General features: G+C 45.3%; 1 protein-coding gene and 1 long non-coding RNA gene across 3 annotated transcripts in view; one reads left to right on the top strand and one right to left on the bottom strand.

The window, feature by feature from the left end:
* TMEM135 (transmembrane protein 135) overlaps positions 1-11,350 on the bottom strand; it is a 174,773-nt gene extending 163,423 nt beyond the window's left edge. For both annotated transcript variants that reach the window (XR_013838253.1, XM_079973923.1), the window contains exons 1-3: positions 11,021-11,350; positions 5,516-5,643; positions 1,474-1,566 (exon numbers count right to left, since the gene is read on the bottom strand). Coding sequence is in view for 1 of the 2 variants with exons in the window: in XM_079973923.1 (XP_079830049.1) it covers positions 1,474-1,566; positions 5,516-5,643; positions 11,021-11,161 (362 nt within the window). In the remaining variant the exon portion in view is untranslated. The remainder of the gene's footprint in view (positions 1-1,473; positions 1,567-5,515; positions 5,644-11,020) is intronic.
* The window catches only part of LOC307215208, a 446,900-nt gene that overhangs the window by 377,617 nt on the left and 43,782 nt on the right, over positions 1-25,501 (top strand). The window lies entirely within an intron of this gene.

Below are 25,501 nucleotides of genomic sequence, written 5' to 3'. Positions count from 1 at the left end.
TGGAGCAAGAAAGTCAGATTGTATGTTCTGAGGATTCTTACAAAGCCAGGGTTCTTGAAGAAGGTCCTCTGTGAAACCTGCCACTCCAGAGAAGTAAAGTACAGTGGTCCCTCAGGTTACAAACGCTTCGGGTTACAAACACTTCAGGTTATAAACTTTGCTAACCCGGAAGTATTATCTCGGGTTGAGAACTTTGCCCCAGGATGAGAATGGAAACTGCACGGCGGCAGCAGCAGTAGGAGGCCCCATTAGCGAAAGTGCACTTCAGGTTAAGAACAGTTTCGAATTAAGAACAGACCTCCGGAACAAATTAAGTTCGTAACCCGAGGTACTACTATAAAGAGTAAGGCTGCTCATTCAAAGCATACCCCCCTCCCTCTACGAACCCTGGGCACTGCAGTTTACTCCTCACAGAGTAACAATTCCCCCAGAATTTTTTGATTCAGCCATTATACAAACATCTTTTCTTTAAAAAGTGATGAAGTTAAATTAGAGAGTAGGTTAACACATACATGTAAGAACCTAAATGCTTACACCAAAAGTCTAACTAGCCCCACATCCTGTTTCCCAGAATGGAAGTCCACAGCCAGGAGATGAGGCCAAGACCCCTCTCAGGCAGCTGTTTCCCCAGCGACCGCAATCCAAAGACATGCTGCCTCTAGTCCTGAAGGCTGCATATAGCTATCATGATAAGTAGCCATGGATAAACCCCTTTTTAAAAAGTAAAAAAACCTTTAAGTCAGTAACCATCACATCATGAGATAGCAGAATTCATCATTTAACCATGTGTTGTGTGAAGAAGTCACACAACTCCATACAGATTCTGCACAAGAACAAGCAGAACACAAAAGCACTAATTTATTCCGGTGGGAATTCCTAGCAGTCTTATGAAGTTGTGGCTATTTGGCAAGGAGGTAAGAAAGCAAGGATGCCAGGAAAGACTAATAATGAGTGGCACTAGGCATCTGTCCCTTCTATTTGTATGAAGCAGGGTCACAAACCTGAGAAAGACAGGCATGGAGAGATTAAGTGGTGACAGCTTCAAGCGCTGGGAGAAGCAACAGTATAAACACAGCAGAGGGCTGGCAACCATTACGTTTACAGTTCTTGCTAAGGATACATTAAGAGCAGAGGGATGAGGACTAGGAGTAATGGGGAATACCTGGACCTATACAACACAGAATTCTCATCCTCTAGAAAAACTTCCTGAAAACAACAGAATCTTAACAGCAACTAGCTGAGCATTTTCACTCATGTATGTATAAACCAGCAACCCTAAACAAAACCACCATGTATTTTTTCAAGTATACTACCTACCCACACCGCAAACTCTTAATAATATTAATTTTATTATTTGTACCTGCCCATCTGACAGCTGCATACGACACAATATATTCTCAACTTGGCTCCATGCAAGTGGCTCCCACCTTCTGTAAAAGAGTGGAAGCAAGTAAAGGATATATGAACACATACCTGCTCTTCCTTTCAATAAGAATAGCCACATAAGAAGCTGGCAAAGCAGCGCCAAAACCAGGAGTCCAAAAATAAAATTTTCCAAGTATCCTCCTGAGGAAATAAAATGTGCAATATTTGTTATTCTGCATGCTAAAGCATAAAGAAACATTTTTGGGTTAATACACAGCATCTAGTAAAAGAGTACATCTGTTCATATACAGTGGCTTAGATCCAGAGTAATTACATTCATAGGAAACCCCCACAGGGGGAGGTAATTTTCACCAATTCCTCTTCCTTCAGCCCTCTGTACCTCCCAGAAGTGTGCTCCACAGTGTTGGGGTACTCTCCGGGAGAGTGTGGAAGGGGGCACAGGGGATTTAATGGAGAACCAGCAAAAATTGCCTCTTCCTCCTTTCAGGAGGAGCTGTTTGCAAAACAAAAACTCTGGATGCAGCCCAGTATGACAGATACAAAGGCTGCATCAGGCAAAAAGCAGCCCATTGCCATCTCATGTTTCTTCTTAACAAGAACATCAAAGAACCTCATAAAATTTCATTCTTGTAACACCCAAGGTAGAACATCAATTTTACATCCAATATATTTCAAAGGATTACTTTGTTACAAGGCACTACGTCTATTTCCCCAGTGACAAAATATATTTGTTATCACAGGACAAGCTGTAGGCTGGTTCAGCCTATGCTGAAAATGTTTACTAGTGCCCAATAAAAAGGAGATACTTAAAAGATGCTTGTTTAAACATTAAAAGACTGAAATGCCTAGAGTCCTGTATTTCTTTGAAACTCCTTCCTTGTAATTTCCCAGAAGCATCAATACTACCTTCTGGGTATTCTTACCAGCAGGGAACGACAGCACAAAAAGAGGCACTTTAGCTGACTTCCCTATACCTATGTCTTTCCCCTCCTCTAGAGTGCAAAGCATGTCAATTTGGTCAGGTTTCTGGTGACAAGGGTTAAGATTTTAACATATGTGTCAGGGGTTCAGGAGCAGAAGCACAGGGAAGAGGGGAGATGGAGAGCGAAGGGGGAGAATCTGAGGGCAGCGTAGGAGAAGATGACAGTGGCCCGAGAGATTCCATGAGCCTCTCCAGCGAATCGGAAGATTCACAGAAGGGGGCGCCAGTGGTCAGGGCAAGGGGATTCCCAAGGGGGACACTCCAGGAGCAAGGGGCCAGCAGGGACTCCCAGAGTAGCAGTTGGAAATCAGGACCAGCTTCCCCACCAGAGCATAGTGGGGGGGAAGAGTCCCAGGTATCGAGGGCAGAGGATTCCACACCAGGGAGTGAAGATAAGTCAGGGCTGGCCACGCCTCCATCGGAGAGCCAGACAACGGAGGGGAGGTCAGATCCGGGCAGTATCCCGGAAGAGGGAAGCAGTGACAGAAGCAGTGTGACGGTCAGGAGGAAGGTCACTGGGTTGGCGCGAGAGGCAAGTTCAAATGTACAGGAGCGCGGGACAGCAGAGAATGAGGATTAGGAACCGGGTCCTAAAGCCCGCCAGAGACAGGGGGAGGAGTCAGCCGACTCAGCGTCGGAAGAGTCCAGAAAGGGGAAAGCCCCGGCGGGCAGGAGGACCCAGAGGAGGAGAGAACAACGGAAAAGGTGGAGCAGGGCTAGGATCTTAAACTGGTGTCAGAGGGGAGGAGATTCAGACGGGACTTCGCCGGTCTAGGGTTTAAGACGTAGGGCTGCACGCTGCGGCTTTGGAATGGAAGTTGAACTTCAATAAAGACTTTTGTACATAACGACGATCGGGCGTTGGTCCTCTGTGAGCTGGGACCTAGGGGCAGCTCTGACAATATGTTTTGTGTGGTCTGTTTTCTATTTAGATATTTTATTTGTGCACATACTGCAACTGCTTTGGGTCCTTGGAATAGGGTTGGTTTCAAGTGCAAATCAATAGGTAAATTACATTTCCAATGCACTCACAGAATTTTATACCACTGACTTGTTATGCACTTATTTTCATTTTTTAGAGTGGGAGTGACTGCCTGGGACAAGAAAGAGTTAGAATCATAGAATTGTAGAGTTGTGGAAGGAACCCCGAGAGTCATGTAGTCTAACCCCTCCAATACAGGAATGTCAACTAAATCATATATGACAGAAGGCCATCCAACTTCTGCTTAAAAACCTCCAAGGAAGGAATGTCAACTAGACAACTAAGCAAGCTGTGAAACTTCACAAAACTTCTTTCCCCCCACTTTTAGCTCATGAATGACAAACGTAGGCACATGCAAGCAACATTTGTGGGCTGGGGAATTATTCTGAATTTCTTAACAAAGTTTCTCTGGGCAATGCAACTATCATGATGTTCTTAGGAAGAACCCAAAGATGAGTTTCTACTATGTTGTCCAGTTTCACACCTTGAACTATAGAAGTGGCAGCTGTCACTCCAATAAACAAAGATAAATTTGCACAGCTTGGGAAACACAATTGCCAATATCAGAGGAAAACCTTTTCCCTATCTAACTCTCTAAAACTAACCATTTTCAGGTTGATGTGTAAGGACTGGCAGCCCATTCTCCATCTTTCACATGGAACTGCCCCCCTGAATGGAAAGAGGCAAATCTAGAACAGTGACTCATGCCAAGATGGAGCAGGCAGCCTTCTCTGGAGGCATGATGTTCTCATGCATGTTTGCACTGTGGTCAATTAAGTGGCCCATATGCAACCAAGACAGATACACATCAGAATGACCAACCTATGGTCCCCCACTATGGTTGGAATGAAAGTTATTTGGGCTTAGATTTCTTTATTTTATTCTTACAGCACATTAGCAGCTCTAACAACATATTAAAGAATCTGGGGTGCCTTTGTTATTAGTGGTTAGATAATGTCAGAAAGAGGAAAGAAGCATGACTGCTGTACCTTGCACTGATTATTGTCCTTCCCCCTTCCCTCTAATGACCACACTTTGTTCCAAAATGTTAACAGTTGAAGTGGCAAATATGTTTGCATGGAAAGGAAGAAATAACACAACAAAAAACTTCTCAAGCTCACTATGCCCTAGAGAACAAAACATGATTGTGTACTTGGTAAATATTTCATTGTAAGCTGCTGATCTGTGCAAATGAAAGAGTTAAGAGACATTTCCTGAACAGAAAAACGGGCTTGTTTTCATAATCCCACTGGATGACCCCTGATGGCAAGTAAGCACTTTTTAGCTAGCAAAGAGGAAACAGCACTTGTCTGCCATCTCCAGAATAGCGAAAATATGCGAATGTAAGCTCAGCAAATAAGCCCTAGGGATGGGGTGGGATAGCAATCTAAACATAATAATAAATAATGATGGGAGGGTTACATTTTAGCAGATACATTAATCTTGTTCCCAAAATAGCTGTAGTCTCATTTTTTAAAAAACCACATAGAGAATTAGGACAAAACATGTCAACCAGGGGTCTAAGGACCACTGGGATGCTGCACCTAAAGAGATGACCAACCTAGTCCTACCCATCAGCCACAGAAGAAGCAGTTTGCAAGGATTTTGCTTCCTTTTTAGAGAAAACACAAGAATTTTCTAACCACTATCAGCATGCTTTTTTCTTTCCTCCTCCCAATCCCTTTTTCTTTTGTGTTACATGTACAGTGGTGCCCCGCAAGACGAATGCCTCGCAAGACGAAAAACTCGCTAGACGGAAGAGTTTTCCGTTTTTTGAGGTGCTTCGCAAGACGAATTTCCCTATGGGCTTGCTTTGCAAGACGAAACGTCTTGCGAGTTTGTTTCCTTTTTCTTAAAGCCGCTAAGTTAATAGCCGCTAAACCGCTAAGCCGCTAATAGCCGTGCTTTGCAAGACGAAAAAACCGCAAGACGAAGAGACTCGCGGAACGGATTAATTTCGTCTTGCGAGGCACCACTGTATGTGCATTAGACTGTAAGCCTAAAGGCAGGGACAGTCTTATTATTGGCATGTGTATGCCAATCTGCGAATCTTTTTTGCAGCTGAAGAATAAGGTAAGAATTTTTCAAATAAATCAATCCATTCCACAAGTAAACATTAATTACAGAAAATGCTATTTAAAGATGTAAATTGAAGTTAAACCAACCTTAAAATGCAGAAAAATGCAATATACAAACTTCCATTTGCTGTCAGAAAGGATGTTGATTGTAGGATCTCAGGGAGGAGTTTGTGCAAATAATAATCTAGTTTTCGTTTCCGGAGAATTGCAGCAATCTGAAAGAGATAAGCCAAGTTTATTTATGTATTACATTTTTTATTTCACTGTTCTGCCAATGAGCTGACATTGGCATACATGGAAATCATACTCTAAGAATGAGATTTGAATTAAACCCCTAACCAATTCATCAACTTTGGCTAACAAAGTGAGTATTTTTGTAGAACTTCTTGCAGCTGTTAAATGACTTCTTCCAGACCAGAATGTATCAGGCATTCCAAAACTGTGATCATACGGGGAATATTTTAGCCAGACACAAGTTTAAAAGTTTAGCTACTGCATTGTTGTTGTTTAGTCGTTTAGTTGTATCTGACTCTTCGTGACCCCATGGACCAGAGCACGCCAGGCACTCCTGTCTTCCACTGCCTTCCGCAGTTTGGGCAAACTCATGCTGGTAGTTTCAAGAACACTGTCCAACCATCTCGTCCTCTGTCGTCCCCTTCTTCTTGTGCCCTCAAACTTTCCCAACATCAGGGTCTTTTCCAGGGAGTCTTCTCTTCTCATGAGGTAGCCAAAGTATTGGAGCCTCAGCTTCACGATCTATCCTTCCAGTGAGCACTCAGGGCTGATTTCCTACAGAATGGATCGGTTTGATCTTCTTGCAGTCCATGGGACTCTCAAGAGTCTCCTCCAGCACCATAATTCAAAAGCATCAATTCTTCAGTGATCAGCCTTCTTTATGGTCCATCTCTCACTTCCATACATCACTACATAAAGATTTCTCAGGAGACAGTTGACGTGATCAGGCACTCCCATTTCTTTAAGAACTTGCCATAGTTTGCTGTGGTCGACACAATCAAAGGCTTTTGCATAGTCAATGAAGCAGAAGTAGATGTTTTTCTGGAACTCTCTAACTTTCTGTATAATCCAGCGCATGTTTGCAATTTGGTCTCTGGTTCCTCTGGCCCTTCGAAATCCAGCATGCAGCTACTGCATAGAACATACTAATTGATTACTGGACAAAGTACCTTGTGCTCCAGTTTGAAGAATCATCTTTAAATTCCCACTGGGAGGTTTATACTAGTTTCAACTGCCTTTGCAAGGAACTTACAATATAACGGGTTAGAGTCATAGAATCATAGAATTGTAGAGTTGGATTAAAGGGAAAAAACTTTTCAGTCTTTTGATATTGTAATCCTATGCACACTTACTTGGAAGCAATCCTTAACTATGTCAATAGGACTTACTTCTGAGAAAGCAAGCGTGGGTATTTACTTTGAAAGTACTTTCACTAGTGGGGTAAAGGAGGTCTCTATCCACTAATGGGTTAATCTCTCCCTCCAGTTTTTAATGACTATCCCAGTCCTGCTGGCCCCTTCCCAGTTTTCATCCACAGCCAAGCCACTAGTAGACAGATATCAAGGAGGTGAGACTTCAACAAAAAGCCAGCAATTCAGAGCCTGCCAGAATCACACATACATAACTCAAAAAGGTCCCAAACGAGCTTAGATTCAACAGTGCAGCGAGTATACTTCTCATGAGTATACATATGAAAGTATAACACTGGCAAGCAGAGGGAGCTCTGGATGCCTCATTCACTCTATCCCAGAAAGAATGCACTTTCACCCAAATTATCTTTGCCATTCAGCCACTAATGGGATGTACCTTAGCTTAGTTCCTATAGAGCAGGAATATACTGTCAGTGTTGAAATCTAAGAGAGGCGAGCATTTGCTGGAATGCTCTCCTACTGAAGGTCACCTTTACAGAAGCAAATAATCCCAGTTTGTAGCTGGGTCTAGTGAAAGGAGACAGACCTCCATGTAGATGCCCTTCAGATCTCAGCAGGTGGGGAGTTAATGGAGAATGCTGCACACACAACTGAAGATCTAATGGGGTGTGCTGTGATGTGGGGAGGCTTAGAGAGATGGTGTGTGTTATAGGCTTGATGGATGCATAGTCTGAGTCAGGAAGCGGTGGTGCAAAAGGACTTTGTAACCTAGAGCAGTGTTTCCCAACCTTGGGTCTCTAGCTGTTTTTTTGAACTACAACTCCCATCATCCCTACCTAGCAAGACCAGTGGCCAGGGATGATGGGAATTGTAGTCCAAAAACAGCTAGAGAATCAAGATTGGGAAACACTGACATAGAGATCTAGGGTGAAAGAACACAGAGAGGAAACATGTCTGACAGAGCTCTTACAGCACAGTCTCCACACATTGAGTCTGGGCGTTCTTGAAAGAATGGGAAGGCTGGGGATGAAAGGAAGTAGAATCAGCTTCTGTGATCCATGGAAGATGGAGAGCACCTTCTATCTGAATGTCATGTCAAGACGCAGGATATAATGATATCCATTTTTAGCATGCACACAAAAATCTCTCTTTAAAAACTATTGTGTGGGGGGGGGAATCTCCATCTTCTCACCCATGTATTCTTCAGTGATATCTGAAATTACCATATGTTTATCAAATGATGGGGGGGGGGGGGAGAAACAGCAGCACTTGGGAAGAAACCCCAGTTTTATCAAAGAAACCTAGCTTCAACCTATTAATTCAACAATATTAATTCTTCTTAATGCATCTTGCTTTCAAGAAAACATCTTGGTTCTTTCATGAAAGACGCCACCTACATGCATAGACACAGAAGAGACACTCCTTTGTGGTGTGATCCTAAATAGTGTACAGCACTTCCTTAACAGTGAAGCAATACAGTACTTGTAAGTCTCTTTCACCCAACTGGCATCCTCCCTCCTGCCTAAGAGCTGAGAGAGACTCACAAGCAGTCTCACCCCACATTGCTCTGTCTTTCTCCTTCTCCCATGACAAACCTCTTCTGTTTGATCCTCCTTCTGCTACCCTAACCACAGGTCCCTATTTCTATTGACTATTTCTCAATTAATTCTCCTTTTTCTCTAAATCCCATACATTTTCTCTCTCTCCACCCCCATCTCCACTACTCAACCTCTCTTTTCACACTCACAGATCTCTCCACTCCATGCTACCCCTTCTCCCCAACCCTACCCTGCCCCAGTAATTCAGAGTGAAAAAGTGTGAGAGGCACAGTGAGATTCCCAATGGGGCTAGATTCAGCAAAAAGACCATGTGCCTCCAACTCTAGGGAGATAAGAGATAATACTCCCATTCTCACTTCCACGTTTATGTACCTGTCAGGCTTCAAGGTTCCCACAAAAAGTAGAAAAGGAACAGAAACAATAGGCATTGTGAACTCCTCCTGAAGAACATTCAGGCAAAGGAATCAGTTTGTGGGCCTGGTATTGAATTGGCTTGCTCTAGCTCATACTGTAATAGTCTTTAAAAAAACACAACTAAGAACACTTTGAGACATGCTGCTTTTCTTCAGATTACACATCACAATCCAACAGTTAAATGTGTTTATGGACACAATTCAATGCATGTTTACTCAGAAGTAAATCCCACTAAGTTCAAAGGGATTAACTGCTAACTGCACCAAACTCTTTGCTATTTCATAACGAACAGCCTGTCGCAAACTAATTAAATGTTTGCAAGACACCAAAAGTGATAGCAAATCCAGCTTGTAGATACAGAAATCTAAACATGGACTAATTACAACAGCCAAATACATTCGGAAATGAATTAACTATTATCCTTCAAAAGCAAAAACAACAACACAATCTAATCTAATGGCCAATTTCATCTAGTACTGACCAGCAGTGGCTCAGTCCTCAACAGAAGTCTTTCCCAGCCCTGAAACCTTACATCCTTTTACCCAAAGATGTCAAGGACTGAACTTTAGATCCTCTGTCTGCAAAGCCAGATCCTTTCCCCCTTCATGCCTACCACTATTTGACCTGCCGAAAAATTTGTTAGACCCAAACTCTGCTTGTATGAGCAAATGCACTGGGGCCACAGCTCAGTGGTAGAGCATATGATGTTTTGCATGAAAAATATCCAAGATGCAGTCCCTTGCACCTTCAGTTAAAAAGATTAGGTAGCAGGTTGGGGAAGAACTCTGCCTGAGATCTTGGAGAACCACTTGGACTAAATATTGGGCTGTGCTGATAAGTTTGATCTGAAAGCATCCTTCTGCATTCCCCAACTTCCTAAACTCAAAATCTTAACCAGGATCACACATCAACTCTAGCAGTAATGACAAGCTCCCCCCATCTGAACCCCTGGCCAGCAGCAGCCAGTCAGCATGGACAATACTAAACTAGATGAACCAATGGTCTGACTTGATGTGGGTCAGCTTCCAACACATTTGGGGCACAGCTCAGTAGCCAAACAGCTGCACTGCATGCAGAAGATCCCAGGTCCAATCCCCAGCATTTCCATGTAGTCCTGGGAATGTCCCTCCAGAACTGTAGAGTTAGAAAGAATCCTGAGGGTCATCTAGCCCAACAACCAGCAATGCAGGAATCTCAACTAAAGGATCCATGACAGGTGGCCATCCAACCTCTGCTTAGAAACCTCCAAGGAAGGAGCATCCACCACCTCTGGTCCATCCCACTGTCAAACAGCTCTTACAGTCAGAAAGATGGATGGAGTGGTCTGATTCATCAAATGTTTGACTCCCAGTGGTATCCTTTTCCCTCCCCCTATGCCCCTTTCTGGCCTTCAAATGACACCCTACCCAGCAATTGCCACACATCCCTCTTCAATAACCCATTTTAATACCTTTCCACCCCAAATGCCACCTACCTACCCTTCTTCCTTCTTATCCCCCCGCCCATTGTTACCAGTCTGACAAGGGACCATTTTAATACCCTCAGTATAGATAAAGGGACCCCTGACCATTAGGTCCAGTCGTGGATGACTCTGGGGTTGCAGCGCTCATCTTGCTTTATTGGCTGAGAGAGCTGGCATACAGCTTCCGGGTCATGTGTCCAGCATGACTAAGCCGCTTCTGGCGAACCAGAGCAGTGCACGGAAACGCCGTTTACCTTCCCGCCAGAGCGGTACCTATTTATCTACTGGCACTTTGACATGCTTTCGAACTGCTAGGTTGGCAGTTCTATACATACCTACAAATCCTTCCTGCTTCTTCTTCCCCCTTCCCACCATTGCTGCCTACCTGTCCTCCATCCCCATTCCTCTCCAAGGGGCCATTTGAACACCACCTCCCTATATACCTATCATTTCCCCCTTCACCACCCCACCATTGCCACCAGCCTGCCATACCCCACTCCTCTTCAGGAACCCACTCTAACGCCTCCCACACCCCAAAGGGCACCGTCCCCCCTCCATACCATACCAGGGGTGCCAAGTTGAATACAATATTTGGGGGGTGTGGGGACAGAGGAACAAGCAAGCCAAGGCGTGGGGCGGGCAGACATATACACCATTTGAATGGCAATGCCCATCCACTTGGGGGGAGCCTCAAATCTTTTCTTTGGCTCCCTTCATTTCCCCACCCCGGGGGGGGGGTGGCAGGAGAAGAGGGGGGTGGGCCCTTCCTCACCAGGTAGAGGGTCCCGTAGATGCGGAGGGACTCGAGCAGCGCCCCCTGGGTGATGTCCGCGAAGGCCCGTCCGCAGCGGGGGTGCCAGGTGTGCCCGATCTCGTAGCAGCTGTGAGGGATGGACTTGCTCAGCGCCGCCATCTTGGCCCGCAGCCGCGCTCTCTCTCTCTCTCTCTTTCGCGGAGGGGGGCGCGGGGGGGAGGGGGAGGCCCCGAGCGCGTCACGGCCAATGCAGGAGAAAGGTCGCGCGGGGCGGCCCAAACCGCCGAGGTTACTCGCGGTCAACCGCCTCTCGCGCGCTCTGTGTATACGGCCGGGCCGAGGGGCGGTTTGCCGGCTCGGCTCGCGTGAGCCGCGGCAGCCAATCCAGAGGCGGCTTCTCGCCGCCGGGGCTGCGGATTGGGCGGAGTTGGCGCGAGCTGGAGAGGCACGAGCTCCTTCTATCTCTTCTTTTTTTTTTTTTGTTACCCCCCCCCCTCCGCTTCTCTCTCTCTTGTCATTTGGGCCACGCGGCCTGTCACTCAAGGGCTGCGACGATGCACGCTGGTGGTTTTGCAAAGGGAAGGAGCAAAGGTGGTCTGTGTGTCTTTAAATGCAGGCCCAGGGAAATGATTAAAAAACATGGAGCATGTGTACTTAATGCAAGCCCGTGCACAAAATAAAGAAATATATGTCCAGGGGCCCTTTAGTTTATCTTTACCTTGCAGTGCAGTGGTACCTCGGGTTACAGACGCTTCAGGTTACAGACTCCGCTAACCCAAAAATAGTATCTCTGGTTAAGAACTTTGCTTCAGGATGAGAACAAAAATCAGGATGAGAACAGAAATTCAGGATAAGAACAGAAATCGTGCTCCTGCGGCGCGGCGGCGGCAGCGGGAGGCCCCATTAGCTAAAGTGGTGCTTCAGGTTAAGAACAGTTTCAGGTTAAGAACGGACCTCCAGAACGAATTAAGTTCTTAACCCGAGGTACCACTGTACTTAATGCAAGCCCATGCAAAGAGGCAAAAAACGTGCCTTGAGGCTTGCATTGGTGGAAACAGGCAAGCAAAGCTGTTCTGGAAGGAAGGCTTTGAGGAAATCTGCTTGCGGATTGCATAAGCAAGCGCTTGGCTGCAGCTCCCCTTCGGCTTGAACGCGATGTCTGTGTCCTTCGCCCCCGCTTTGGGTAGGAGGGTTAAATAGTCATCCATTGTGCTTAACCTTTTCCCCCTTAAAGGAAGTACAGGAACCGCGTAAGCCTCCCCTGGGTGGCAGGTACACCGCTGCTTGGCCGATTTGTACCTGTCTTGAACTTCAGGCCATTGGTCCATTCGTAGGTTTGTGCCCTGGAGCATTGCACTGAAATGCTGCTTGGATTTCATCACTTGTTAACCTCTCCCTTCCCACGCTCTCATCCATATGCGTGTTTGCGCGCGCGCCAGTTGTAGCTGGCAACATTTTGACTTGGGACGGGGTGCATTTTTTAACCTTGCTGTTCTCATCGCAACAGCAGTTATTTAGGAAAGTGTGCCATTAGGCATGTGCAGAGTACCACTGTCTCCTTTCTACAGGAAATCAATTATTCTCTGCTTATTTATGGAGAGGGAAAGAGTTTCCCTGTAAGACAGCACAAGTATGATTTTTCAGACAAAATTGACCTCTTATTTAGAAATTAAGCCATACCACATGGCGTAAGTTTTTGAATTCATGTATTGTTGACACCTGCACATCTGTTGCCAATAAACTAAGCACGCTAAAAAAACTTCTAAAATGTGGGGGAGACTTGCATGTGCTTTTCCTTCCCAAAAAAATCAATTTAAACACTCATTATCACTTCTCTAAAGTAAAGGAATGAAGTATTTGGACCAATAGACAAAAAAAATGATTTTTTTCCACTGGGACCAACACACAGCGGAGCACAACAGAATATATTTGCAATGTGTGGACAGTCTTGAAAATGGGAAGTAACAGTTTCTGCCCATGTGCAGAGTACATCACACCAGACTATTCATAATCATCCTCTGTTGTGTCTGAGATTTGGGAGAATGTCTTCCAGGTTTGGGAGAGGATGTGGACATCATTTCCCTCCATTCAAGACATAGTCCCTGCTTGGGGAGGGGGCTTGTTAGATGCAGATCCACACATCTTTTCTGGGTGTCCTCAATAAATATCTACAACACAGAATGGTTGAATCTCTCATTATCAGTGGAACAGGGTTCCCCAGTGCAAGAGCAACAAGTCTAAAGCCCCTTTCCCTGTTAACTGCACTCCCAACACAAAAACACCACCAAGATATGTGGCACTCACACTACCACCTGCCAACAAACCATCATCAGATTTATTTGTAAGCCGCCATGCCATAAACATTATACTCCGAACATGTTGACACTAGAAGTGGGAAGAGCACAATACCTTGCAAAACCAACCATTGCAATAATCCTCCCTCCAGGATTGTTCTTAATGAAGAGCAGGTTGCAAATATAAATAAGTAAGAGTCTTGCGGCCCCTTAAATAACAAATTGATTTTGGCATACTCTTGCTGCTCACTTCATCAGCTGCATGAAGTGCAATCCTGAGTTTGCAGGAATGTGTATACACATGGTTTGGGTGGGGTGAGAGAATTGTTAAAAAGGTTAGAGGGGAATCCAATGCAGAGAAAGTGTAGGAGCTAATACGGCATGTGGTCTGTTGGTTGGTTGGTTGGTTGGTTGGTTGGTTGGTTGCAAGGTGTTTTGTCCTTCGCTGAAAAGGAGAGCGTTTGGGAAGTCCTTGAGAAATGCAGATACCTAATTTAAGAAAATAAGAGAGGCCTGCTGAACCAGGTCAAAGTCCCATTTGGTTCATCATGCTGTTCTCAAAACGGCCAGCCATTCTCAACCTGTGGGTCCCCAGATGTTGTTGGACTACAACTCCCATCATCCCGGAGCTCTGGCCTTGCTAGCTAGGGGTGATGGGAGTTGCAGTTCAACAACATCTGGGGATCCACAGGTTGAGAAAGGCTGCTAGCAGCACATAAGCGCAAACAACACTCTGCGCACCTGCAATTCCCAGCAAATGGGAATGTAATTGGCACAGGGTGTGGTTGCCAGGTCGAAACCATTTACTCACCAGGGAAGATTAAGAACATGAGAACCTGCTGGGTCACACCAGTGGCTCATCTAGTCAAGCATCTTGTCCAGGCAGAGGCCAACCCAACCCAAGTGAGAAGTCCGAAAACAGGACCCAAGTGCAACAGCCTCTCTTCGCTGGTTGAACTGTCGGTGTTGCTGACATTATTACACTGGCACTGAGGAAACTGGGGCAGTGTAACCTCCTGCTTTGGACGCGGGTGGTGCTGTGGATTAAACCAGAGAGCCTAGGACTTGCCGATCAGAAGGTCGGCGGTTCGAATCCCCGTGACGGGGTAAGCTCCCATTGCTCGGTCCCTGCTCCAGCCAACCTAGCAGTTCGAAAACACGTCAAGTGCAAGTAGATAAATAGGTACCGCTCCAGCGGGAAGGTAAACGGCGTTTCCATGCCCTGCTCTGGTTCGCCAGAAGCGGCTTAGTCATGCTGGCCACATGACCCGGAAACTGTATGCCGGCTCCCTCGGCCAATAAAGCGAGATGAGCGCCGCAACCCCAGAGTCGGCCAAGACTGGACCTAATGGTCAGGGGTCCCTTTACCTTTACCTTTAACCTCCTGCTTGCAACTGTCAAATGCCTACAGCTTACACCAGAAGATTTCCTTGGTGATTGCAATGATGCTGCCATTGCACAGAGCAAGGGTGACTTATACACCTAGTCTTGGGGCATGTACAGAGTTCTGGCTGAACTGAGCTTCTTGGGTGCAGCATTCTGGGCTTCTGCCTCCAGGGACAAAGATGGATCATGGAGCATCCCCAGCCTGGGAACTACTTACCGGGGGTGGGAGGGGGGACAAAACCACAAATCCAGTCCATCACTGTGTGCCTTGATTCCTGTATTGCTAGGGGTTGGACTAGATGACCAGTGGCGTAGCATGGGTTGTCAGCACCCGGGGCAAGGCAAGTAATTTGCGCCCCCTAACCCTAACCCCCAGATGTTGCGCCCGGTGCGGCCGGCCCCCCCTGCACCCCCCACGCTACGCCACTGTAGATGACCCTTGGGCTCCCTTCGAACTATGATTCTGTGTTGGTCCCACCACCTTCATCTGGTGATGGCACAAGACAGGGCCTTCTAGGTGGCTGCTCCCAAACTGTGGAACTCCCTTCCACGGGGCACTAGGCTGGCCCCCACTCTGCTTTCCTTTCACAGCAAGTAAAGACCTTTTCATTCCATCCAGTCTTTGGCTATTAACTGGCTGTTGCGGCAAATTACAGGAATATGCGGAAATGGCGCAGTTGACTGAGAGGCAATACAAGACAATCATTTATTCAAACATGGGATATGTATAAGAGTTACTTACAGAAATATAATAGTGGTATAATATCCATGGCAGCATTTGAATGACCCTTATTTAAAGTAATTGTTCAGAAGTAAGGTAATGAGTACAAACTGTTGTAAGGCGGTATTGGAAAATACAGAAAGGGTAAGGTAATAACGTTAAGTACATTCAACACTACAAAGAAAGTTTACACCAGGAAATGATAGGAAGTCTATTTTATGTTAGTAAAAAGATAGGAAAAAAGAGATTGTATAAATTTAAACTAAGTTTAACTTTTGTGAATCCAAAGAAGAGTACAGTATTAGTACATGGTTGTGTTCATTTTTGTTGATTTAAGAGTGTGTATATTATGTACAATTGGTACATTATGAATTTCGATAAAGTTATGTTAAAAATAAAAATAAATGACTGTTGCTGCAGGGTGCTGTGGCTGACTGTTGCGTTTGTGTGCTTTTAAATGGTTTTAAGTGTTTCCCATGATGTCTTTTTAATAGGACTACTTAATTTGTTTTGCATTGTTTATATTTATGGTGTGCCTTTAATTGTATCTGTTTTAATTTATTCACTGAGCCACTTTGGATTCTGCAGTGGGAGAAGGTGGCATATAAAAAAAAAATAAACACATTGCCTCCCGCTGCAGTCAGCCAACCCCAGTCCAGATTGGGAGTCCTGCCTTTGCGGTTTGCATTCATTGGAGGAGGCGGAAAGAATCCCAATTCAGATGGCATTCAGACGGAGGCAGTCTACACATTCAGTTTTCAAGCGATGTAAATGCACGTGTGGATCGGGTCCCTGAGCGGAGAAGTCCTACCCAGCCCATATCCTTGACATATGTGTAGCAGCACCTGCCTTCAGGGAGCTCTTAAGTGCAAAACTCCAGCTTCTGCTCCGAATTTGCTCGGAATTTATAGCATTAAGCACCAAAGACCTTTCACATTATTGGAAGGCAGTCTTTATGGCATGTGATTCTATAAGTTGTTTGTTCTTTTCTCTCCCCTTTTAAAAGCAAAATATGATCTCAAAATACCCTTGTGTCTACTGATATTTCAAGGTAAGGGAATTAACTGGAGCCATTCCCATTTTCCAGATGTCATTTTTCCAAAATAAATAAGGGGTGAATTGTTATTCACAGCAATATCCTGCAGTTTTGTAGAAAAACCTGGACTTTCTCCAACGATAAATGTGTATCCTTTCTTACAAAGATATTGTGAGTCCCTTCTCTCTCTCTCTCTCTCTCTCTCTTTCTCAGTTAATCATAACTATTTCCACTTTTTTGGGGAGGAAGAAACCTCATAAAACAAGCCAAAGGACTAAATCATTTACTTGGTTCTTTATCTGCTCCACCACATCCCGTTCCCACGTAGCAGAAGACACGTTGTGAGCATATAAGTACAGGAAATCTTATTTGGAGGCAAGGGAGCTTTTCTGTGCACTGATCTGTGGAACTCATTGCTGTGAGATTTTGCAAAAACCCAGCTTTTGAGGTCTGGGAAGAGGAGGGCGTGTAGGTCACATTAAACAACATAGCAAACATATGTATTGCTCCTTTTCTACCCCAACAATTCTCTTGGTGTGTGGAGGACTCCAGTCTGTGGTATTAACCTTACCTTACACCATACCTAAGCTCTATGATTGGATAATGCTGGCCCCAGTTAGCTGCATATTCTTCCAAGTGAGTCCAGTTGTAAAAAACAAAAAACCTCTAGATATTGGTAGAAAGGCTATGCAAGACCCCATCTCCTTGACATTCAAGTTTTCTACATGCAGTATACCTGAAGGAGCGTCTCCATCCCCATCATTCTGCCCGGACGCTGAGGTCCAGTGCCGAGGGCCTTCTGGCGGTTCCCTCATTGCGAGAAGCAAAGCTACAGGGAAACAGGCAGAGGGCCTTGTTGGTAGTGGCTCCCGACCTGTGGAACGCCCTCCCATCAAATGTCAAAGAGATAAACAACTACCTGACATTTAGAAGACATCTGAAGGCAGCCCTGTTCAGGGAGGTTTTTAATGTGTGACATTTTAATGTATTCTTAATCTTTGTTGAAAGCCTCCCAGAGTGGCTGGGGAAACCCAGCCAGATGGGCGGGGTACAAATCATAATTTATTTTTATTTTTATTTTTATTTTTATTTTTATTTTTATTTTTATTTTTATTTTTATTCTTATTCTTATTTTTATTTTTATTCTTATTCTTATTCTTATTCTTATTCTTATTCTTATTCTTATTTTGAATGTATAAACATTCGACCAAGTGAGCTCCTGCTTGCATTCTGAACTGGGGAAGCCCAGAAACCCAGATTTTCCACCTCGAAGAGAGCTAGGGCTCAACTTTGGCGAACACATTTTAAATCTTGAACAAAACTCTTGTGTCTCAGTCTCTCAGTGTTTGTATGTACAAGTTTCCCAGGCTTCCACACACAAGACACATGCCCCAGAGATCTGTTTATGGGGCCAAAGTAACTAAGGAGCAGCGGATCTGGCAGTAACTCCACCACACAGGACCCAAGTTACCACTTCCCATATTATTTTGGCTGCAGAAGCATCTCCCTGAAGAGTTAAAACATTCCTGTGAGAAATATTAAAAGCAAACATTAAAACTCACGTAGGCTCCTAATGTTTGCCATTCTTCTGGGCAGCTTTACAAGATGTTTTGAAGCTCAGCTGATACAAATAAAGCTGTCTTATTCCTTTTTTAAAAAAAATAAATAGTTTATTGGGAATTCTAACATGCATCAAAATAAACAGCAGCAGAACGTTGAAACGGATTGCTTTTCTGTTAAAACGTTTTGCAGAGAGCTCGAAACCTCGCTTTGAACGGCTCCATGAAAACGTCTTCGGCTGGTATGTGAAAGCCATGGGATTAAACCATGGGTTCTTTCCAGACATTTGTCTGCACAAAGTTTGTGGGGAAGGTTATATGACATCTGCTGTTGGCTGAACATTCGTTCTGATTTGTTTGTGGAAAGGTTATACATTGGCTCTGTCTGCACTGTACATGGAAAGCAGCGTCATACCACTTTAAACAGCCAGAGGATCCTGGGAGTGTTAGAAGACACCCCCATCCCTTAACTGTAGCTCTGTGAGGGGAATCGGGGGTATGCTAACAAACCTCAGCACCTTAAACAAATGATTGTTCTCACTGCAGTCCATGCGCTGGTAACCACCAGGCTAGATTACTGTACTGGGCTCTATAAAGGGCTGCCCTTTTCTTGTTGCTGCAGAATCAGCTGGAGATTCTTAAGGACCACCTATGTGGATTTAAGGAACACGGGTGGCCCTGTGAGTTATACCACAGAGCCTAGGGCTTGCCAATCAGAAGGTTGGCGGTTCGAATCCCCACGACGGGGTGAGCTCCCGTTGCTCGGTCCCAGCTCCTGCCAACCTGGCAGTTCGAAAGCACGTCAAAGTGCAAGTAGATAAATAGGTACCACTCCAGTGGGAAGGTAAACAGCGTTTCTGTGCACTGCTCTGGTTTGCCAGAAGCGGCTTAGTCATGCTGGCCACATGCTGGAAGTTGTACACCAGCTCCCTTGGCCAATAAAGCGAGACAAGTGCTGCAACACCAGAGACGGCCACGACTGGAGCTAATAGTCAGGGGTCCCTTTACCTTTACCTATGTGAATTTAACGGTTGGGACATTGCAGGGAGACTTTTAGAACACCTTTGCCCAAGCTTTTCCTCTGCCTCGGTGCAAGACAGTCAACACAAGCTGTTGCAACAACACGCACGCCTTCAGAGGCAGTCCACCATTTCCCATTTGTTTCCCCCATTCTCAAAAACAAATGAAAATAATCTCTTATTTACCAAAGGAAGACTGAGAGTCGCACTGTATTCACTGTCTCTCTCAGCAAATACAATCATACCAAGACTTCCGATTGGCTTCAGGAACATCCAGCAGCCAATCGGAAGCCGTGCCAGACGTTCGGCTTCCGAAAATCGTTCAAAACCAGAATGTTCACTTCCGCGTTTTGATCATTCAGAAGCCGATTTGTTCGGGAGCCAAGGCGTTTGAGATCCAAGGTATGACTGTAGACAAACACTGCAATCCTAACTCTTGGTTACAATACAACGCTAGTGTATTTTAATTAACTGATGTCTGTTTTTATGCATATTGTGTTGTTTTTATGATGTTAGCCACTCTGAGCCCGGCCTCAGCCGGGCAGGCTGGGATACAAATAAAAATTTATTATTATTGTTGGTGGTGGTGGTGGTGGTCACCTGAGAGCAAGCCTCACTGAATTCAATAGGAATTACTTCTGAGTAGACACAGTCAAGGCTGCACCATAAGTTGTAAAGATGCCCCAGAAAGTACCAACCACAGCCTTAAGCCATCCTACCCACGAAAGCCCCTTGCTGCTTTTTTCTCTGGAAGAAAGACTTGCTCAAGGAGGAGAATGTGTTTTGATGGAGTTGCTTCTCTCTCTCCCAGTGGGGCTCACTCAAACAGCAGTAACGGCAGCACCGAGGGAGGGCAATGTGAAGAAATAACCACCTCCCGCCGCAACCCCAGAGTCGGTCACTGTTCAACAGTGGAACGGTCTCCCCCTCTGGAGGTTGTGGACTCTCCTTCTGTAGGAATAACGGAGATGACAGGAGGTTGAATGCAGGTGAGCTGTGCAGAAGCACGCTGGCAAGCATGCGCCAAACAAGCCGCCGGCTAGCTCTGCCAAGGCTCCTTTTATTAGCAGAAGTCAACAACTGGAAACAGTAGTGAAACCACTCTGAACATGACGTATTTCCATCTACACACATTTCCAGCATTAGCAAATACACGTGTCAGCATCCTTCCTTGGAGGTTTCTAAGCAGAGGTTGGATGGCCATCTGCCTTGTATGCTTTAGCTAGGATTCCTGCATTGCAGGGGGCTGGACTAGATGACCCTTGAGGTCCCTTCCAACTCCATCAATCCAATATCTACCAGTAGAGCAAATGCCCTCTCCAGTCTGGCACAGTGGCCCAGCTTTCTGGCCTGCTAGGAAGAGAACACTGTGTTTCATTTACTATGGTGCTTTGCTTTTTAGCGGCTGCTTTTTTCCTTTTATGTTTTCAAACTGATAGTTGTGCTGCCTTGGTTTACAATTTGTGGCGGCCGTGTGATCTGAACAGTGGTCAGAAATCCCTGTAAAATAAAGCAGTGCCCTCTCTGCCTCAAGACCCTGGGGAGCCGCTGCCATTCAGAGCAGGGAGTACTGGACTAGATAGAGTAGACCAGGAGTTGGCAAGGTTTACCTTGCCTGAGCTGGTTCACTCCAGCAGAGATCCCTCCACGGGCCAGATCGTATGTGTGTGTGTATGTGCGCCTGCAATTTCCGGCGTCTGTGTCTCAATACACCCACCCATGTTTCAATACACCCACCCCAACAGACATTTCACCATCTTCTACCATTAGTTACCTCAAGTACACATTGCAGCCATATTCATATTGAATAACCAGATTCATGGTAGTTGTATTTGCTTCATATAATCCTTATTCATTTGCTTCATCTCTTTCAGCAGCAGCAGCAACAACAACAACAATACAAATAGTCCCCAGAGCTTCGTGTGCTCATAACTTCTTTCCATCTATATTTCTTTGCGTCTGCGCAGACACGATTTCCGGCACCGCAGAAGCAAGTGTCCGTGCCGTGCTGTGTCAGTTTAGTGCAGCGCATGGCAATACGCCAATTTGGTGGCTCAGTTCGGGGACAGATCATGGGCTGGTTAAACGACCCCCGCGGGCTGCTTGTGGCCCATGGGCCTTAGGTTGCTGACCCCTGGAGTAGACCAATGTTTAAGACAGCTTCTTTGGACCCTTCATCTCAAAGGCTATGGCCCTATATGCCAGGCACTGTTTGTCAGCCAAAACCCCGAGTTCAGCTGAAAACCAGGAGTGTCACTCAAGCTGCATTGGGACTTAAAGCAAGTGGCCTTTGACACCAGGCTTGAGAGCAGTACATGTGAAAATGGTCTAGGAGTCTTGGTTGACCACAAACTTGACATGAGCCAACAGTGTGACGCGGCAGCTAAAAAAGCCAATGCAATTCTGGGCTGCATCAATAGCAGTATAGCATCTAGATCAAGGGAAGTAATAGTGCCACTGTATTCTGCTCTGGCCAGACCTCACCTGGAGTACTGTGTCCAGTTCTGGGCACCACAGTTCAAGAAGGACACTGACAAACTGGAAGGTGTCCAGAGGAGGGCAACCAAAATGGTCAAAGGCCTGGAAACGATGCCTTATGAGGAACGGCTAAGGGAGCTGGGCATGTTTAGCCTGGAGAAGAGGAGGTTAAGGGGTGATATGATAACCATGTTCAAATATATAAAAGGATGTCACATAGAGGAGGGAGAAAGGTTGTTTTCTGCTGCTCCAGAGAAGCGGACATGGAGCAATGGATCCAAACTACAAGAAAGAAGATTCCACCTAAACATTAGGAAGAACTTCCTGACAGTAAGAGCTGTTCGACAGTGGAATTTGCTGCCAAGGAGTGTGGTGGAGTCTCCTTCTTTGGAGGTCTTTAAGCAGAGGCTTGACAACCATATGTCAGGAGTGCTCTGATGGTGTTTCTTGCTTGGCAGGGGGTTGGACTCGATGGCCCTTGTGGTCTCTTCCAACTCTATGATTCTATGATTCTATGATTCTATGGTAACAACAGCTTGGTACACACTATATGGGCAAACCTCAGAGGGAAGGAACTGTAAACTTTCGTTGTTGTGCTCCAGGTGATTTTCACTGCTCCAGTGATGCAGAGCGACCATAAAAACCCAGCTAAACGAGCCGGTTGCACGGGCTGTAAAGGCGGCTTTGTTTCATTAAAATGATCGGAGCGTATCTGTGAATTAAAAACAAGCTCTTTAAACACACTCACTGCATCCTGCAGCGAAAGCATTGTGGACTGGTATGCTATGCTCAGTTGGAGCATGGTTTATATTAACTCTATGGAAAGACGAGGAGCTCTGATTCCTGTAACGCAAGCAGGTGTGTTTTTTTCCATTCTCCTGGGAAGCATTTCGCTCCCTGTGGGCATGGAACTCGATTGGTTAAATCGACACATGGGATTACCAGCTTTTAAAAACTGGCCTGGTACCTGTGGCTTTAACTGTAACCTAGCAGAAGGGGTGGGGGGTTAGGAGATGAAAAACATTTTCCAATGGTTTTGCACTTTCTACTACTCAAGGCACAGGTTGCTGTTGGAGAAACAAAAGCAAAACCATTAAAAAGTTGGCAACTCTTCATATGTAAGATTGTGGATTCCATACCCTCCAACATTTCTCCAGTGAAAATAAAGGTAAAGGTAAAGGGGCCCCTGACTGTTAAGTACAGTCACGGATGACTCTGGGGTTGCTGCGCTCATCTTGCTTTTGTTGTTGTTGTTTAGTCGTGTCTGATTCTTCGTGACCCCATGGACCAGAGCACGCCAGGCACTCCTGTCTTCCACTGCCTCTCGCAGTTTGGTCAAACTCATGCTGGTAGCTTCGAGAACACTGTCCAACCATCTCGTCCTCTGTCGTCCCCTTCTCCTTGTGCCCTCCATCTTTCCCAACATCAGGGTCTTTTCCAGGGAGTCTTCCTTTCTCATGAGGTGGCCAAAGTATTGGAGCCTCAGCTTCACGATCTGTCCTTCCAGTGAGCACTCAGGACTGATTTCCTTGAGAATGGATAGGTTTGATCTTCTTGCAGTCTATGGGACTATCAAGAGTCTCCTCCAACACCATAATTCAAAAACATCAATTCTTCGGTGATCAGCCTTCTTTATGGTCCAGCTCTCCCTTCCATACATCACTACTGGGAAAACCAAGTTACTGGCTGTGTAGTTACTTATCTCCTTGGCTCGAGGGGTCACATAACTCCATACCCTCCAACATTTTTCCGATGAAAATAGCGACATCATAAGTAAAAGTGGGACACTATGGGATCAAATCATAAAATAGGACCGCTTCTGTTAATCCAGGACTTTCCCTGAGAAATAGGCACACTTGGAGGGTCTGGGACTCAGCATTGTTGACCTGACTACATAATCTTGGGCAAGATCCAGCCCAAATGATTCTTGTAAATCCTTTTGCTTTCTAAATACATGCTTAACACTCACCCGCTGAAATCAGCAGGGCTTAGAAGTACTTAGGTTGAATTGTGACCCTTGGGTGCAAGTAATGACTAAGATTGTGGTCTTACAGTTATTTAACCTAAGACAAAGCAGGCATGTTGTCAAAATCCCTTAGTAAACTGGGGGGTTCTTTTCTTCTTGTACCATAGCATAGAAATCTTAACTTTCCTGAGTGGAATAACATCCTGAACGCAATCAGTCTACTATTTCAAAACTTCGAGACTCATTTGGTATTTTGGAATGAAATTTCCACCCAAACAAGGCATCGTTTCACTCAGACTGCCAGATTCCAAATTATAAAACCAAGCTGTTGGGGGAGAGATCAGTGACCATAATTGAACCAGAGAGCAATTTGCAAGGGAATAATGTTTTGTTTTTTTTTAAGGGGGGGGGCAAAGATCAGTCATGGGAATTTAAAAGAATCCAAATAACAGAAGTGAAGCAAGTAGACGTTAATAGCAATATTATGTCTCCTGTTAGTATGGTGTTTTTTAAAAAAGACATCCCCCAGCTGTGTCAGAAGAGAGCATTTTATTAATCAGCAAAGTAGCCTGCAGCAGAAATGGATTCTGGGAGCTCCTCATTCGATGCCTCTTGGTAATGTTAAGTGCTGTCATTTTACTGGCCCTGCTCCTATGCCTTTAACAGCAGAAACTAAGTAGACAAAGCCCTTCCCTTATCTCTCAGCTAGTAAAAGTTTTGACTGCTTAATTTCCACGTGCCAAGACAGCTACAACAGCAAGACAGAGGTAGCCCCCTTGTCTTTGTTAGGGGAAAAGGGGGGGTTCGCACTGCTATTTTTTCTCAAATTTCATTTCACTGTTATCCTTCCTTACCCTAATAATAACAAACATTTCTGTCTATACAGGGAATGGTTATACAGTGGACTCTCGGGTTGTGAACGTGATCCGTTGCACGTTTGCAACCCGCAGCGTCCGCAACCCGCAGTGGAGTGTCTGCACACGTGCGGGTTGTGATTCAGCGCTTCTGTGCATGCGCAAAACGCGATTTAGCACTTCGGCAGATGCGCGGCTGCCGAAGACTCGTCTTAAATAAGGATGTAGGCAGGCAAGGGTTGGCTGATGGAGTTTGGTGGAGCAGCACTCTGGGCAACCTCCACAGACCCTCAGGGAGAGATTCCGCACATCGCCAGTTTCTGCAGATTAAGTGGCACAGATGACAGTAGGGCTCTTTCTTAAGCTTGATTCTACTTACCTGTAGCTGAGACCAGTTGAAATGAGTGGATGCATAGCCTAGGGATATAAAAGGTCCATTACATACTGCAAAAAGGGCAGGTGGAGGACACAGATTTGAATATGCTCATTTACATTTACAGAGGCAAATTTAGCAGTAATTAATTTCTGTAATTTACAAGAGAAATACAGTACATCTTGCCAAAGTGAATAAGGGGGGTTGGACTATATGATCCTTGTAGTCCCTTCATAATATGATTATGTCCGAACCCCACTGTTAAAAGAATTTTAAGGTCTCAAATATACAATATTCACAAATGCATACATATCTAAATATATGAACCATGTGTCTGAAATAGTATGAGACAGCAATCCTGAAGCCATTTTTTACTCTCCCAATGACCTCAAATATACCTCTGCTGTAAGGGAGGCAAATGGGGAAAGCCTTCCCGTTGTCTTTTCGCTTGCAAAGCCTGTCTTAAAGTGTACATTTGTGTATGAATAGGGTGAGCCTGTGGCCTGGATTCAGAAACTAAAGCGTTAACCATCGCAAAAGAATGGCCAGGCTGTCCAGGTGATGCAATCAGTGGCCATTATCAGGTATCCGGGCAGGCAGGATTTCTGCTGTAGACCGCCTCCTTCTATGATGCTTGTATGATGTTTTAGGGGGTGGTCTTGGACAATTTCAAAAGTCTATATAAGGGCTTGTGCACCATTGGTCAGAGTTCTCCTCCCTCCTGTGTGTGGTGAGTGAGGACCCTGATGCAACAGTTCCTTTAATAGTGGGAAGCAGGACCTGAGTGCAAGAGAGTTCTCACCACTTCCAATT

This window comes from Podarcis cretensis, assembly GCF_951804945.1.
Source record: "Podarcis cretensis genome assembly, chromosome: 4".
Classification (NCBI taxonomy): domain Eukaryota; kingdom Metazoa; phylum Chordata; class Lepidosauria; order Squamata; family Lacertidae; genus Podarcis; species Podarcis cretensis.
This window is presented reverse-complemented; position numbering and strand designations above follow the sequence as displayed.